General features: G+C 35.4%; 1 protein-coding gene across 6 annotated transcripts in view; it reads right to left on the bottom strand.

Moving 5' to 3' along the window:
• Positions 1 to 14,649, bottom strand: part of RUFY2 (RUN and FYVE domain containing 2) — a 43,640-nt gene that overhangs the window by 15,546 nt on the left and 13,445 nt on the right. For 2 of the 6 annotated variants that reach the window (XM_040242245.1, XM_040242243.1), the window contains exons 8-13: positions 14,415 to 14,484; positions 12,243 to 12,344; positions 11,857 to 11,973; positions 10,908 to 11,075; positions 9,403 to 9,500; positions 6,871 to 6,990 (exon numbers count right to left, since the gene is read on the bottom strand). In XM_040242245.1, coding sequence (XP_040098179.1) covers positions 6,871 to 6,990; positions 9,403 to 9,500; positions 10,908 to 11,075; positions 11,857 to 11,973; positions 12,243 to 12,344; positions 14,415 to 14,484 — 675 coding nt within the window. Of the gene's footprint in view, positions 1 to 6,870; positions 7,034 to 7,186; positions 8,646 to 9,402; positions 9,501 to 10,907; positions 11,076 to 11,856; positions 11,974 to 12,242; positions 12,345 to 14,414; positions 14,485 to 14,649 lie in introns of those variants that run through there. The other 4 variants (XR_005721331.1, XM_040242244.1, XM_040242246.1 and 1 more) reach the window with 4 other exon arrangements.

Here is a 14,649-nt window from a genome sequence, read left to right as displayed (position 1 = left end):
TGCTATAGTTTCTAGTACTTTACATTTTAATTATAATTTTATATCATAATATTGAGAATATCACAGTATTACATTAATTTTTTGTGTTAAAATTACTTTTCTTTCCTCATATGGTTAGCATTTCCATCTATAGACAAATTATTTTCAGGGAAGCAAATCTGAGATTTTATAATTCAAGCTGAAGAGACAAGATACTTCAAAACGGAATTTACAAATTGTTGATAAATACTATTTCACCACAGATTTAAAAGGAATATAGAGGGACAGGTATATATTGCTAACACTGAGTAAGCAAAGTACAGAGTGCATTGAGTGGCATCATCATCCAGAATCAGAAAAAAACTGAGTGAGAAAGCAAAAGGAAAATTGTGATTTTAAGTGATTTTACATATACTGTCAAAACACATGTTGATCACCAAAAGCAGAAACCATAAAGGAAAAAAAGGGAAATATAACTATATAAAAAATATACAATGTCTAAAAAATAAATAATAAAAAATCTACTGTAAAATGCCTAAATGAATAAAAAAACACTATGAACAAAGTTTAAAAAGAAACTATAACTTAGAAAACATTTTCACTGTATGTGAAAGACCCAGAATAAATACATAAAGAGTTCCTACAAATAAATATTAAAAAACTGAACACCACAGAGGAAAAAAATAGAGGATACGAACTGACAATTCACAACAGAAATACAAAAGGCTATCACTAGTAATAAAAGATATGCAAATTTAAACAATAAAGCACATTTTTCAGGCTAAATGATTCCTTGAGGTTAACTGAGATACAATGGTACAGACCTACAGTAATTGATATGATAAAATGTCCATGATGTATCAATAATAGATATAATAAAGCAAGATACTAGAGAGTATGTAGCAAGTTTCCTCTTTCTAAAAAGCAAAAATATCTATGCATACCTAGAAGTAATGTTCATCAAAATGTTATAAAGAAGAAATATATGTCCAGGGGATTCCCTGGAGGTCTGGTGGTTAACACTCCACTGCATGGGGTGTGGTGAGTTCAATTCCTGGTTGGGGAGTTAAGAAACCAAAAATTTTTTTTATTTTAGTTGAAAAAAGGGAATGTGTTAAAAAAAAAAAAAAAAAAGGAATTTTTTTTTTCTTGGACAAAGTCCCAATTGCCTTTTTCTATAGAAACAGTTCCAATTTTTCTCAGCCATCATGGATTCCTACAATCTCTTAAATTGTTAACATGTTTATGCTCTACCAAAATGGCACCAAATGAGAAACAAAATTACTTTCACGGTTTCAGCAGGGACAAATATCTCTCCCCAGCTCCACCAGCTTCCTATTGTGTAGCTTAGTCCTATTGGGAAGGGCCAGGTCCCTGGAGCATTATTTGGGTCGTCCTTTGGGCAGTGATCAAACAGAGGCAGCACTGAAGAATAAATATCAGACTTGTCTTACCTATACTTCTGTCAAACTCTAGAAAAGCACTTCAGTAACACAGATTACTAAAGTTCCAAGATTGTCTTTATTGACTGGCAAAGTGTCCCAGTCTTGATTTTTACATTTTTCCATTTTGGCAGGGCACAAGGAATTAAACAAGAAAACCCTTGGCACCATTAATAAATTTGATGACTTAAATGTTCCTTTTGATTTCTGTGGCCAGGAAAGTCCTGAAAGTGCTTTTGTGAAACTTTAAAGATTAAGAGAAACTGTTTGTTTGTTAAGTGGTTTCTTTTTTTGGTGGGGAGGCAGGTAGAAAAACAGGTGGGTTTTAGTTTCACAATGTACAAATGATGCAAGTTTCTAATCAAGGTAATATTTACTCCCTGGCCTAAAGCCTTATTCTATATACCAGCTTCTCCAAATGTTATTTTTATGGTAGATTTAAAAGAAACTTAATTTGGTTCTGGACAAGGTGGAGTAAACACATTTCTACCTATCTGTCCAACTAACTACAATTAAAAACCCTAGACATTATATATAAACAAATATAAGAATATTCTCAAAGGGGGAAGAGAAGAAAGTAGACTAGCTAGGAACCCCAGGATTCAAGTAATCACACTGGTGATGAGTGCCCTGAGGCTTCTTTTTGCTTCCTTAAAAGTTCAGACTGGGTGCTGAAAAATCCCACATGCACAAACAGCAATGGGCACAGATGAAAAAAGTCCCAAGGAAAGCCTACTTTCTCCTGCCAAAGAGCCAGGAATAAGCAGCTTAGCATGATAGAAACTTTATTTCAACAATAAACGCCCTATTCCAAAGAAATTTTATTTCACCAATAAACGCCCTAGTCCAAACACCACCAGAGGAAGAAACCATGCTCACCCCAACCACTGTCAGCAAAAGCCAAGTGGGGAGCATAATTTCTACCTTCACCTGGCAATAATGAGGTATCCCTTCCAACCCATCTGTGGTAGTATCAGGGAAAGCCAAGCGGGGAGCCTGAACTTTAACCACCACCCAGCAGTAATGAGCTATTCCTCCCCATCCACCTCTGTGATGTTAGTGGAAGTCATATGGAGAGCCTGGACTTCTATATGCATCAGTAACAAGGCACTTCTTACCCTCCACACAAACACTTGGCAAAGGCCAAGTGGAGAGCCCAGATTTCTACCTTTGTTTAGTGTCAATGAGGTACCTTTTTCACTCTCCTCCAGGATGGTGTCAACAGAGACCAAAAGGGCAGCCTGGATTTCCATTCCCATTTCATAATAACAAGGTACCACTTTCTTACTCCAGTGTCAGTGAGTGGAAAGCACAGACTTCAATCCCTGCCCACTAGTTAGGCACCCTTCTCCATTCCATCCGGAACAGTCCTGGGCTTCTGCCCCTACTTGGTATGAAGGGTCAGTGATCAGTGTCTACATTCCCCTGCTGGTGTGGTTTCAGTGAAGGATGCTAAAACATAAAATTTAAGGAAGATGCAGTCTCATAATATAGCTCCCAAAATGTGCAGAACGCAACTGAAAAACACTTGTTAGACCAAGACCCAGGAAAAATCTCAACTGGATAAGAAAAAAATGATCAACAGATGACAACATGTCAGATAATTCCAGATGCCAGAATTAACTGACAAGATTTTTAAAGCAACCATCATAAAAATGTTCCCATAACCAATTAAAAATATGCTTAAGGAACCCCCCCTACCCTGTTGGAGGAAATCTAAATTGGTGACCCCATATGGAGAGCAGTATGGAGATTCCCTAAAAAAAATAAAAACAGGGTTAGAAGAAACCCCACCTGATCCTGCAGTTCCACTTATAGGCATATATCTGGAGAAAATCATAATTCAAAAAGATACCTGCACCCCAGAGTTCACTGCAGCGCTATTTACAATAGCCAAGATATGAAAGAAACCTAAATGTCCGTCAACAGATAAATGAATAAAGAAAATGTAGTGTATCTATACAATGGAGTATTACTCAGCCATAAACGAGAATGAAATAATGCCATCTGCAGCAATAGGAATGGACCTAGAGATTATCATACTAAGTGAGGTAAGCCAAAGACAAAATATCACATGCTATCAGTTACATGTGGAATCTTGGGGGGAAAAAACAACTTACATACAAAACAGAAATAGACCCACAGACACTGAGAACAAGCTTATGATTACCGAAGGGGAAAGGTGGGAAGGGGGTGGTAAATTAAAATTTGGGGATTAACATACACACTACTATATATAAAACAGATAACCGACAAGGTCTCACTGTATAGCACAGAGAACTATACTCAATATCTTGTAATAACCTGTAAAGGAAAATAATCCAAAAAATATATATACATGAATAACTGAATCATTTTGCTCTACGCATAAAACACAACATTTTAAGTCAACTGTAGTTCGATAAAATACAAAACAAATTCCCAAAATAGTTTATATTTCATCTCCTCTGGGAAAAAAGAATATGCTTGAAACAAATTAATGAATAAGAAGTTCTGGAAGGAAAGAAGGAAATTTTGGAAGAAAGAAAGAATCAAATGGAAATCTTAGAACTGAAAAATACAATAATCTCAATGAATGGGATTCATTCATACATACCTACATGCAATGAATCTCAGTAAATGACAGGAAAAGATGAGGAAAGAATGAACTTCCAAACAGAACAACAGAGGCTTCCCTGGTAGCTCAGTGGTCAAGAATTTGCCTGCCAATGCAGGAGACAGGGGTTTGATCCCCGATCTGGGGAGATCCCACAAGTAACTAAGCCTTGTGCGCCACCAACTACTGAGCCTGTGCTCCAGAACCCGGGAGCTGCAACTATGGAGACCATATGCCACAACGACTGAAGCCTGCACCCCCTAGAGCCTGTGCTCTGCAACAAGGAAAGCCACGGCAAATGAGAAGCCCAGGCACGGCAGCTAGAGAAAAGCTCGCACAGCAACGAGGACCCAGCAGAGCCAAAAATAAATAAATTTAATAAATTTTAAAAAAGAAAGAAAGAAACAGAACAACAGAGACTACCCAATCTGAACAACAGAAAGAAAACAGACTATAAAAAAAAAGAATAGTGTCAGGGTCCTGTAGGACCATTAACAAAAAATCTAACATTTACGATATCAGAGTCCCAGAAAGGAGAGGAGAAAGCAGATGGAACTGAAAAAAAAAATCTGAAGAAATAATGGCTGAAGGTTTTCCAAATCTGACAAACATAAGCCTAATAATCGAAGAAGTTGACCAAAGCTGAAATAGCATAAATCCAAAGACAGAATCTTCAGAGTGATTAGAAGAACAATGATTCATTCTACTTTTCATCAGAAATTATGAAGACCAAAAGAAAGTGGTACAACACTTTCAAGTCCTGAAAGAAAATAACTGTCAACTCAGAATTATAAAGATATTCTGAAACTACCCTTCAAAATAAAGTTGAAATCAAGACCTCAGAGGAAAAAAAACTAAGGAAGTTTGCTGCCAACAGACCTACCCTAGAGGAATGGCTAAATGAACTTCTTCAGACACAAAGAAGGAAAACTTGGGGCATCATGAAGAAAGAAAGAACAATAGAAAGTTTTCTAAATTATGTTTAATGGTTGAAGCACAAATTATATCATTGTCTGATGTGGTTCTCGATATTATATATGGGAAATATTTAAGCAAATTATATGGTAAAAAGGAGAGTGTAAAAAGGTCTAAGTGGAAGTAAAGCTTCCACATTTCCCTCAAAGTAGTAAAATGTTGATATCAGTAGTGAAAAGTTGCCAATATATAATACAATGTCCAGAATAACCACTTTAAAAAATCTATACAAAGAGATACAATTAAAGATACTACAGATAAATCAAAAAGGAATTCTAAATAATGTTCTAGTAACCCATGAGAAGGCAGGAAAAATTGAATACAGGAATGAAAACAGAAAAAATAAAACAGTAGATTTAACAACAAAGTATATCAACAATTACACTAAATGCAAATGGGCTAAATATATCATTAAGAGAGAGATTGGCAGAATGGATAAAAAAACATGCACTATAGGAAACTTACTTCAAATATAATGAAACAGATTAGACTGAAAATAAAAAGATGGAAGGTATACATAACATTGATCTTTTGTTTACTACATGAAAACATTAGTCAGAAGAAAGCAGGAGTGGCTATGTTAGTATGAGATATAGTAGATTTCAGAGCAAATAAAATTATCAGAGACAATAAAGGAACATTATAAAATGACAAAAGGTTAAGAAGACAAAGAAATGCTAAATGTGTAGGCACCAAACAGATTTCCAGAATACAAGAGGCCAAAATTGATAGAACTGAAAGTAGAGATACACAAATCCACAATTATAGTTAGGATATTTCAACAAATCCTCTCCTGATAACTGATAGAACCACTAGACAGAAAATCATCAAGAATAGAAAAGAACACCTCAACCGATGGATTTTTTAAATTAATTTTTATTGGAGTATAGCTGCTTTTTAAGCAATGGATTTAAAGGTAGCTTAGCAAGTAACACACCATACCTGGTCAGTGATATTGCTCACTCATGTTACACATGAGCTGCACAGTCCATGGGGTCACAAAGAGTTGGACACAACTGAGCGACCTTCACTTTTTTCAAACATAATGTATAACAATTTTCTATTGCTGTTTTGCTGTTTTCTTTAATAACAAAAGTGATACATATTTCTTGGGGTAAAAAAATACTGATCTAAAAAAGTAAAAAGTGATTTTACTCTTACTATCAATTTGCCATTACTGTCAATATGCCATTACTCCCTTGAGATAATCATTTTCCAGAATCTGTGTTCTTTTTTTTCTGCTGTGTGGCATGTGGGATTTCAGTTCCCCAACTGGGATAAAATCCAAGCTCACTGCAGTGGAAGCATGGAGTCTTAATCACTGGATCGCCAGGGAAGTCCCCAGAATCTATATTCTTAACACTTTTTTTCACGTAAATACGCACCTATGCAGTTTTAATTTTATAAAAAGTGGGATAAAACTTCACCTACAGCTTGTTTTTTTGGCATGTTTCCTAGCTGGTAATATGTAGATCTATCATATGAAGTACTAAATAAAAATATTCTCAGAAAACATCATGTTCTTTGATAATATAAATTCTGTGGAGTTACAAAGGTCTGTTACACTCAGTATTTAGAAACATAATGGCCATCAGATTAATGCTGAACAACCAGAAAGAATAAAACTCTCCATGAGCAAGAAGATAGCAAGACGGTTGAAAGTAACATAAACAATAAAGGGAGCAAAAACATAAGTCTTATCACAACTGCCCTTTCTAGTTTTTTTTTTTTTTTTTTTGAAGGAAAACTCTATAATCTAGCCAGCATCGTTAAATAAATGAAAATACAGGTTTTCTTCCATTGCATGCAAAGAAAGATGGAGGAAAAGAGGGGGAAATTATATTAACACAAGTATTTATTTCCAAGTAAAATACTCACAGCTGTTTCTCCTTTTGGGAGATTTGTTTCTGCAGACTGTCCAATTTACTCTGATACTCTTGTAGATATTTCTTGTCCTCATCTTCAATTTCCATTTGCGCCTTCTCTGCTTGCTGCAATCTGGTGTAATTCAAATCAACTTTGGGTAAAACTGAGGCTAGAACTAGGGTGTAAAAGGGTGAAGAAGACAAATAAAAGAAAAACGGGGAAATAGAAACATTTCTAAATGAAAACAAAGTTTGGGGAAAAACTCACAAACTCAAACGTGAAAGAGCCACACAATGTCTAGAAATTGTTTTGTGATTTTTTTCAATATAATACATAATATGCCCAGAATACTATCTTCAGTTTTGCTTTATTTCTTGTTCATAATTAACAATGCAAAGCAATATAGCCTTTACCACTATGTAAAGCATAAGGAGTTAATTTTCAAAGTATAATACGTGCATTACTGCCTTTTTACAAAACCATGAAAAGTATAGTACTTATGTCTACACTAGGTGAAGAAGCCACATTGTTATATATTATGCTAGGATGTGTATGCCAGGAATCAAGTGTGCTACAAGGCCAAGAGCAAAGACCTGCAATTGCTTCAAATTACAGCCAAGTCCTCCCTATAGAATCTTTATGCACTTACTGAAGTATGCCGATGCTATGTGTGTGTATATATATGTATTTTAGGATTCAAAAGAATTGAGTACTAGTTGGCAACATTTGCTAGAGATCATTTTTGCTCCTCATCACTGAATTTTTAAAATTAGCTTAAAATGTGGATTTTTTTTCTCCTTTTATTTATGTCATTGCTTCTCCTTGTGCTCAGCTCCACTCCCTGTCTGCTACGGCCATCTAGGATTTCTTAGATTTAACATCACTACTTGTCTAAGAAAACATCTCCCAAGAATTCAAGGGACATTAAGTCCTTGAAGGGAATCGTAAGAGAAATTTTTGTTCAACTAGCCAAAAATGTTACCTCTTTTCTTCTTTAAAATCCATGCCCATGCGGCAACCCTCACACAATCCAAAAGTATAAAGGCCACTTTCAAAGAAAAGAGAGTAACATTCAAGTTATCTCTAAATCTAAATTTAAAATATTAAGATGGGGAGACGGGATACCCAAGCTTTTCTCAAAGGGTATAGAAATTAAAAAAAAAAGTCAGAGTGAGGTAGGCCGTGAAGTTGTGCTATTATAGAAGAGGGCTAAGAGGAACTGGAAAGTCAAGGAGCTAAAGCGTAAGATGATGGCCAATCTGAGTTATAAACTATTTTAAAACGTACTCAAAAATCAGTAAAGGAGCTAGTAAATAAAGAGTGGGCCAATGGGGGAAAAAAAAACTGTGCCAACAAATTGTGAAACCAAAGGATAACTTATTATTAAACAATTTTTATATTTTTCATCAAAAAGTAGCTAAAAAGATAAAACTGCATTTGAAAATTCTGACCTCCAAAGGGTCAATACTCAAATAAGCCCTTGTGCACAAGGTTTGAGGAATGTGTTTTTGGAAATCCAAGTGCACCCACTCTGCTTTATGGCAATGTACTACCACAGCAGCTGATCAAAAAGTGTACAGGGTTCCTTTCAGAATACATAATAGCATAGATTATTTTTCGATTTAATATATTATAAAAATGTTGATTCTCTTCCAGTCTGTTTAAATACAAGTGGTTTTCAGAAAGATATATCTTTGACCAGCTTATACTGGTCCTGAGTGTCACTGCTGGCACATTTCACCAATGACATTGCAATTGTTCTAGTTTGAGTTAACAAATCATTGTCACTTCATAATGGAATGGACAGAAATCAAAGACAGAAAAAAGGTAATAAAGATGTCCAAAATGTAAAAATGGGGATAAAGAAAACAAAAAAGAAAAAAGAAGAAAGAGGATGTCAATAAAAGAATATTCATGTCAATAAAGCATTAATAGTTATGTTTTTCATAAGTAGATTCAAAGAAAGCAATGATAAGACATATGTTGACACCAACATGACAGGTCAATGGAAATACATTACATTTTCCAACAATAAAAGTGAAAAATGCCAATATAAAACAATTCAATTTAAACAAAATTATTTCTTGGGTGGGGTTGAGGGTCCTAGCTCAAAGAAACACACCTGAACTGCCAACTCAGAAAGCTTGATTTCAGATAGAGATGGTGAATGACAAGGGATATGACAATCCATATGCATGGAAATCAATCAGGGATAATTCAATCATGGATTTTGTTCGTTTTTCACTTTTTCAAGATTTTGTTTGTGTATTTGTCTTATGTAATACATTAAACCATATAAAATTGCCAATATTAGGCCTGTCTAAAAAATCTACAAAATGGCAAAGACAAATGAATCAGGCTAATATAAAGCAACTTGATTCCATGCAACAACCAAAACAAAAAAGGCGAAATTCTGCTGGGCTTTTAAAAAAAAAAGTCCTAATCTAAATTTTCCTAATGGTCTTTGTGGCAGGTGTCAGAGTTGAATAAAGAAAAGGGGGGATAGAGAAAGTAAAAAAGAAACTAAGATTGGAAATGCTGTACCTTTGTTCCAGCTGCCTCATGGCTGCAGTAATTTTACTGGTTTTTTCTTCCAGTCGGGCAATTATTTCATTTTTTTCTTTCAAACCATCTTCAGAACCCTATTTAGAAAAAACATAAAAGCTACAGTGGCTTTGAATTTTTTAAACGCAAATATATATAAGCGTTGTATACCATTTTGCTATGGGGTTGTTATTTTGAAACGACCAGCCTTTATTTACAGATTAAAATATTCCTAGATGCACCCCTAAGTTCACAGTAGCACTATTCACCATAGCCAAAACATAGAAATAACCCAAATGTCCATCAAAAGATGAATGGATAAAGATGTGGCATATTTATACAGTGGAATACGACTCAGCCATCAAAAAAAGAATGAAATAATTCCATCTGCAACAATGTGGATACAACTAGAGACTATCATACTAAGTGAAGGAAGTCAGAAAGAGAGAGACAAATACCATGTCATCTCTTATATGTAGAATATAAAATATGGCACAAATGAACATATCTATGAAACAGACTCACAGACACAGAGAACATATTTTTCACTGCCAAGTGTGTGAGTGGAGGAGATGGACAGGGTGTCTGGGGTTAGTAAATGCAAACTATTACACATAGAATGGATAAACAACAAAGTCCTCTGTATAGCACAGGGAACTATATTCAATATCCTGGGATAAACTGTAATGGAAAAGAATATAAAAAAGAATGTGTATATATATGTGTGTGTGTGTGTAAATAAGTCACTTTGCTATACAGCAGAAATTAACACAATATAGTAAATCAACTATACTTCAGTTAAAAAACAATAAATTAAAAATAAAATACTCCTAGATCTAAAGCAGTACTACTATTAGTCTTCAATTAAAATGTAATAAAGGCGGCATTCCCTGGCAGTCCAGTGGTTAAGACGCCAAGCTTTCACTGCTGAGAACATGGGTTCAGTCCCTGGTTGGGGAACTAAGATCCCATAAATCATGCAGTGCCGTCAAGAAAAAAATACATTACTAATAAAGAGAAAAAAAACCCTCACCCTTCAGTGTTTTCAGAAGATGGCAGAATAAACTCTTGGAAAATACACTAATTTTTTCAAATTAAATTGTAAACGGATTTTGGCAACATGTCTACTTAACAGCAACATCACTTTATCAGAAAACTCACAACAATCACAGTAAAGCATTTCAATCAAAATTAAATCTCTCAGGACTATACTGTGCAAAGAAATTTACAAAAATATCTTGCATATTTTGATTAAAATGTCCCAAAAGATTTAATCTTCATCTCTTAACCTGTCAACATCAAGAAACAAATTCAGGTGATTTTTGTCTGTTCTTTGACATTACTACATTTCTTCAGCTTCCATTTAGGAAAAAAAGCCACTGATTTTTACTAATAAAATGGCACAATTACAATGAATTCATCTCTTTAAAATCAAACCCTTCATACAAATATTCTTTCTTAATTCATATAACAAGAAATTCCAAGATTTTAAGAATATTCCTTACCTGCAACTTCTGATACGTTTCTATGTTAATTGCTTTAACTTCCTCCAGTTGTTGTCGAAGGCCTATCAGAGTATCTTGCTTCTCATGGATATCTTTCTCCAACAACTTCATGGCGAGTTCAATCTCATGTTTCATACTAACTTGTACTGCCAGCTCATTCTCCACATCCTGCAATTCAACACAGCCTCAACTCACACACTATTTCAGGATGTCAAAGTCAGATACACAACAGTTAATTAGACCAAGATTCACTATGCAGACTACTGCTTTTGAGTTATAAGCCCCATTAAATGAAATCAGCTAGGCCCTATAACAACATTCTATATTTTCAAAGGCACATTTTGTTAAATGAAAGCATTTTACAAATTCTATTAATTATCACTATTCTACTGGCTCAAGAATTATGGACTTTTAAGCCTCATAAACTCAGTATTAATTTTCCTTAAAGAAATGACATAGTCCATATAAGGCCAGAGGTAAATCAAAAATACCATTTCACAAAGTTTTATTTCTTTTCTTAAAGAATTTTATATCAGAGGATCTTAAGACAAATGTCTCTTGACTCTCTTTTTGACCTGGGTTGGTTACACAGGTATTTATAATCCATTGAGCTACATACTGGTATTTTTCTGCTGATATTTCATAACTTAAAAGGTTAAAAAATAAGTTAACTTTAACTAAGACTTTACTGTTTGGATATTGATATCTGAATACATCACTCTATTCTATTTTCTGTAATGCTGGTCACAATGCACGATTTCACAGACTATAACACTGTTTAAAAACACTGCTTATAAAACAGACACAGTGGGAGTTTAAAAAGTTAGAAGGAATTAAGGGAATGAGATTGCTATCTCATGCCAAGGAAGGTAAGTCTGATAGAGATTTTAACCAGTGCTTACAGGTAAATTATTATCATATTTGCTAATGTAACTGTAATGCAACCTACTTGTCTTAACTGAGATTCATCTCGAAGCTGCCTTCTGGCTTCATTGTACATTTCATCTAGCCCTTGCCTGGAATGCTTATATGTTTGAAGCTCAGTTTCCACATCTACTTTGGTAACCTAGGATAAAAACATAAAATGTTTTACTCTATATGGAATGTGTTGCCATGCCTTCCCCAGGGGATCTTCCCAACCCAGGGATCGAACCCAAGTCTCTTATGTCTCCTTCACTGGCAGGCGGGTTCTTTACCACTAGTGCCATCTGATAAATCCATTCTATGATCACTTCTATTAGTTAATACAGCACAGTAATATCCACTCTATGCAAAAGCCCTCAAAGTGGCCATTTCTGAAGCAAGTCAATCTGTTTGTAATCAGTCTATACTTACCTCTAGGTGCTGCTGTGTTTTCATTAAAATCAATTTATTTTCACTTCGTAATTGATGATTTTCTTCTTGGAGTTTAATGATATTATTCTTTGCTATTGCTAACTGAAAATAAAATGAGGAATAAAAAAAGATTTTAAACATCTTTATTTATACTTGCTTTACAGGTTATGTTCATGGCTATGCACAAAGAAGATAAAATTCTAAAACTTGTAAAATGTCTCTCACATCTACAGAAATTTTCATAAGAAAAATGCTATTATCCCAAGATACCAACTAAAGAAATTGTATTTCTATTTCCTTTTGTTAGTCAAATGGTATGTCAGCTGGAACATATTGTTTATATGACTTACAATGTGTCCTGAATACAAAACGCATGAATAAGCATATGAAGAATTACGTGCTAAACAAGACAACGGTTTACATGTTAAACAATAAGACTTGTGCAAAACAAAAGACTTGTGCAAAAACAACAACATCTATAAAGAAAGTTGTGCTATAATTGAAAATGTAATACAGACATTCATGATAACCAATCAGGGCACCCTTGTGAAATCTGGCACACTGAGTGACAGCTCTCACCACCAGAGTTAAATATGAATGAAATTAAACATGAATGACTAAGTGACTTGGTTCTGAAGCCTAAAAGGAAAAAAGGGATCCTAGGAGAAGAAAGCAGAAACCAATCCCCAATGTTGGCTTGCAAATAAATTTCTAAACACTTTGTCAGAAATGCAACTTAAACTTCACAGTGCCCCTGTGGTCAAGAAGAGGCACTAACTAGTGAGCACCTCTCTCCAATGGTCCCAATCTATCACACTACCAAACGGTCCTAAACTATCAAAATGAAAACTCATACAAACAATCATGTGCTTGCTGGTTTGGGACAACTGGGTCAGTTCTAAAAGAATGTGGATTCTAATTAACATGGAAAATAGAATTCATAGTTCTAATAACGTATTTCTTCCTGGAGCCTAAGTAATTCTGAAAATGGAAAGCAATCCTATGGTTAAGTGAAAGTCATGCAGTCATGTCCGACTCTTTGTGACCCCATGGACATAGCCCACCAGGCTCCTCTGTCCCTGGAATTTTCCAGGCAAGAGTAGGTAGCCACTTCCTTCTGCAGGGGAATCTCAACCAAGGGATCAAACCTGTGTCTCCCGTATTGCAGGCAGATTCTCTACTGTCTGAGCTACTAGGGAAGCCCCTGTGGTAATTCTGTGGCTAGCCTGTTTTTTTTTTTTTTTTAAATCTCAAAAGCAACGTGGCATGTGTGTGTGCTCAGCTGTATCCAACTCTTTGCGACCCCATGGACTGCAGCCTGCCAGGCTCCTCTGTCCATACATAAAACAGATAGCCAAGGGGAATTTGCTCTATGGCTCAGGAAACTCACACAGGGACTCTGTATTAATAACCTAGAGGGGTGGGATGGAGGTTTGACAGAAAACAACAAAATTCTCTACAGCAAATATCCTTCAATTAAAGAGAGAGATGTGAGGGAGCTCCCTGGTGGCCTAGTGGTTAGGACTCAGCGCTGTCACTGCCGTGGCACTGGCTGAAGCCCTGATCGGGGAACTGAGATCCTGAGAGATGTATGGCATGGCCAAAACATTTTTTTTTAAGTTAAAACAAAAAAGAGCTCAGATAAATTTCTGATTTGCAACCACTAAATAGCTACTTTGACAATGCAGAAAACCAGAGTACATCAGATGAGTTTCACACATGGGAGGCGAGAGAAAGGGTGGTCATGATCATGGAGTGATGCCTGTAAGGAACAGTAATCTGAATACGGGAACAAGGGGGACAGGATCATTTTAATGGGAATTTCTAAATATAGGTGATTCCACTATTTAAATATAGGTCATCCAAGTCGAGAAATGAGATTCACAGTTTATTTATAGAAGAGTTTGTATGCATTGCATTTGGGGGGCTCATTTCTAGAAGTTGGGTATCTCAAATAATTCACAGATTCACCTGAGGACTTGCCCGAGAATAATATGTGGTTTCTCTAGAACTTATGATGATCAGTTACAAGTATTTCATCATAATGATGAAAATGTGTTTGTGTGTGTGCTCACACGTGTGCACATGCTTAGTGCATTCATAGTTAAAATGGAAAAGGATCACCAATACTAGGTCCTTGAAAGACAATTATCCATGGCTGGGTTACAATACCTCTTCAATCAGCTTAGTATTTGACTTTTCTAATGAGTCAACTCTTGAATGGAGACTGCTGACTGTGCTGCTGAAATTGATAAAGAAAAAACTCATTCAGAATCACACAAACTCACAAAGGCAAGAAAAAATTTGTTATCCTGGACTCATCATGTGGACTGACATGCACCAACTGCCTTGTCTGAATTTTTTATTGCCACACTTACACATGAAATCCTCTAAAGTAGGAAAAATG

This window comes from Oryx dammah, unplaced genomic scaffold (assembly GCF_014754425.2).
Source record: "Oryx dammah isolate SB20612 unplaced genomic scaffold, SCBI_Odam_1.1 HiC_scaffold_6, whole genome shotgun sequence".
NCBI lineage: Eukaryota > Metazoa > Chordata > Mammalia > Artiodactyla > Bovidae > Oryx > Oryx dammah.
This window is presented reverse-complemented; position numbering and strand designations above follow the sequence as displayed.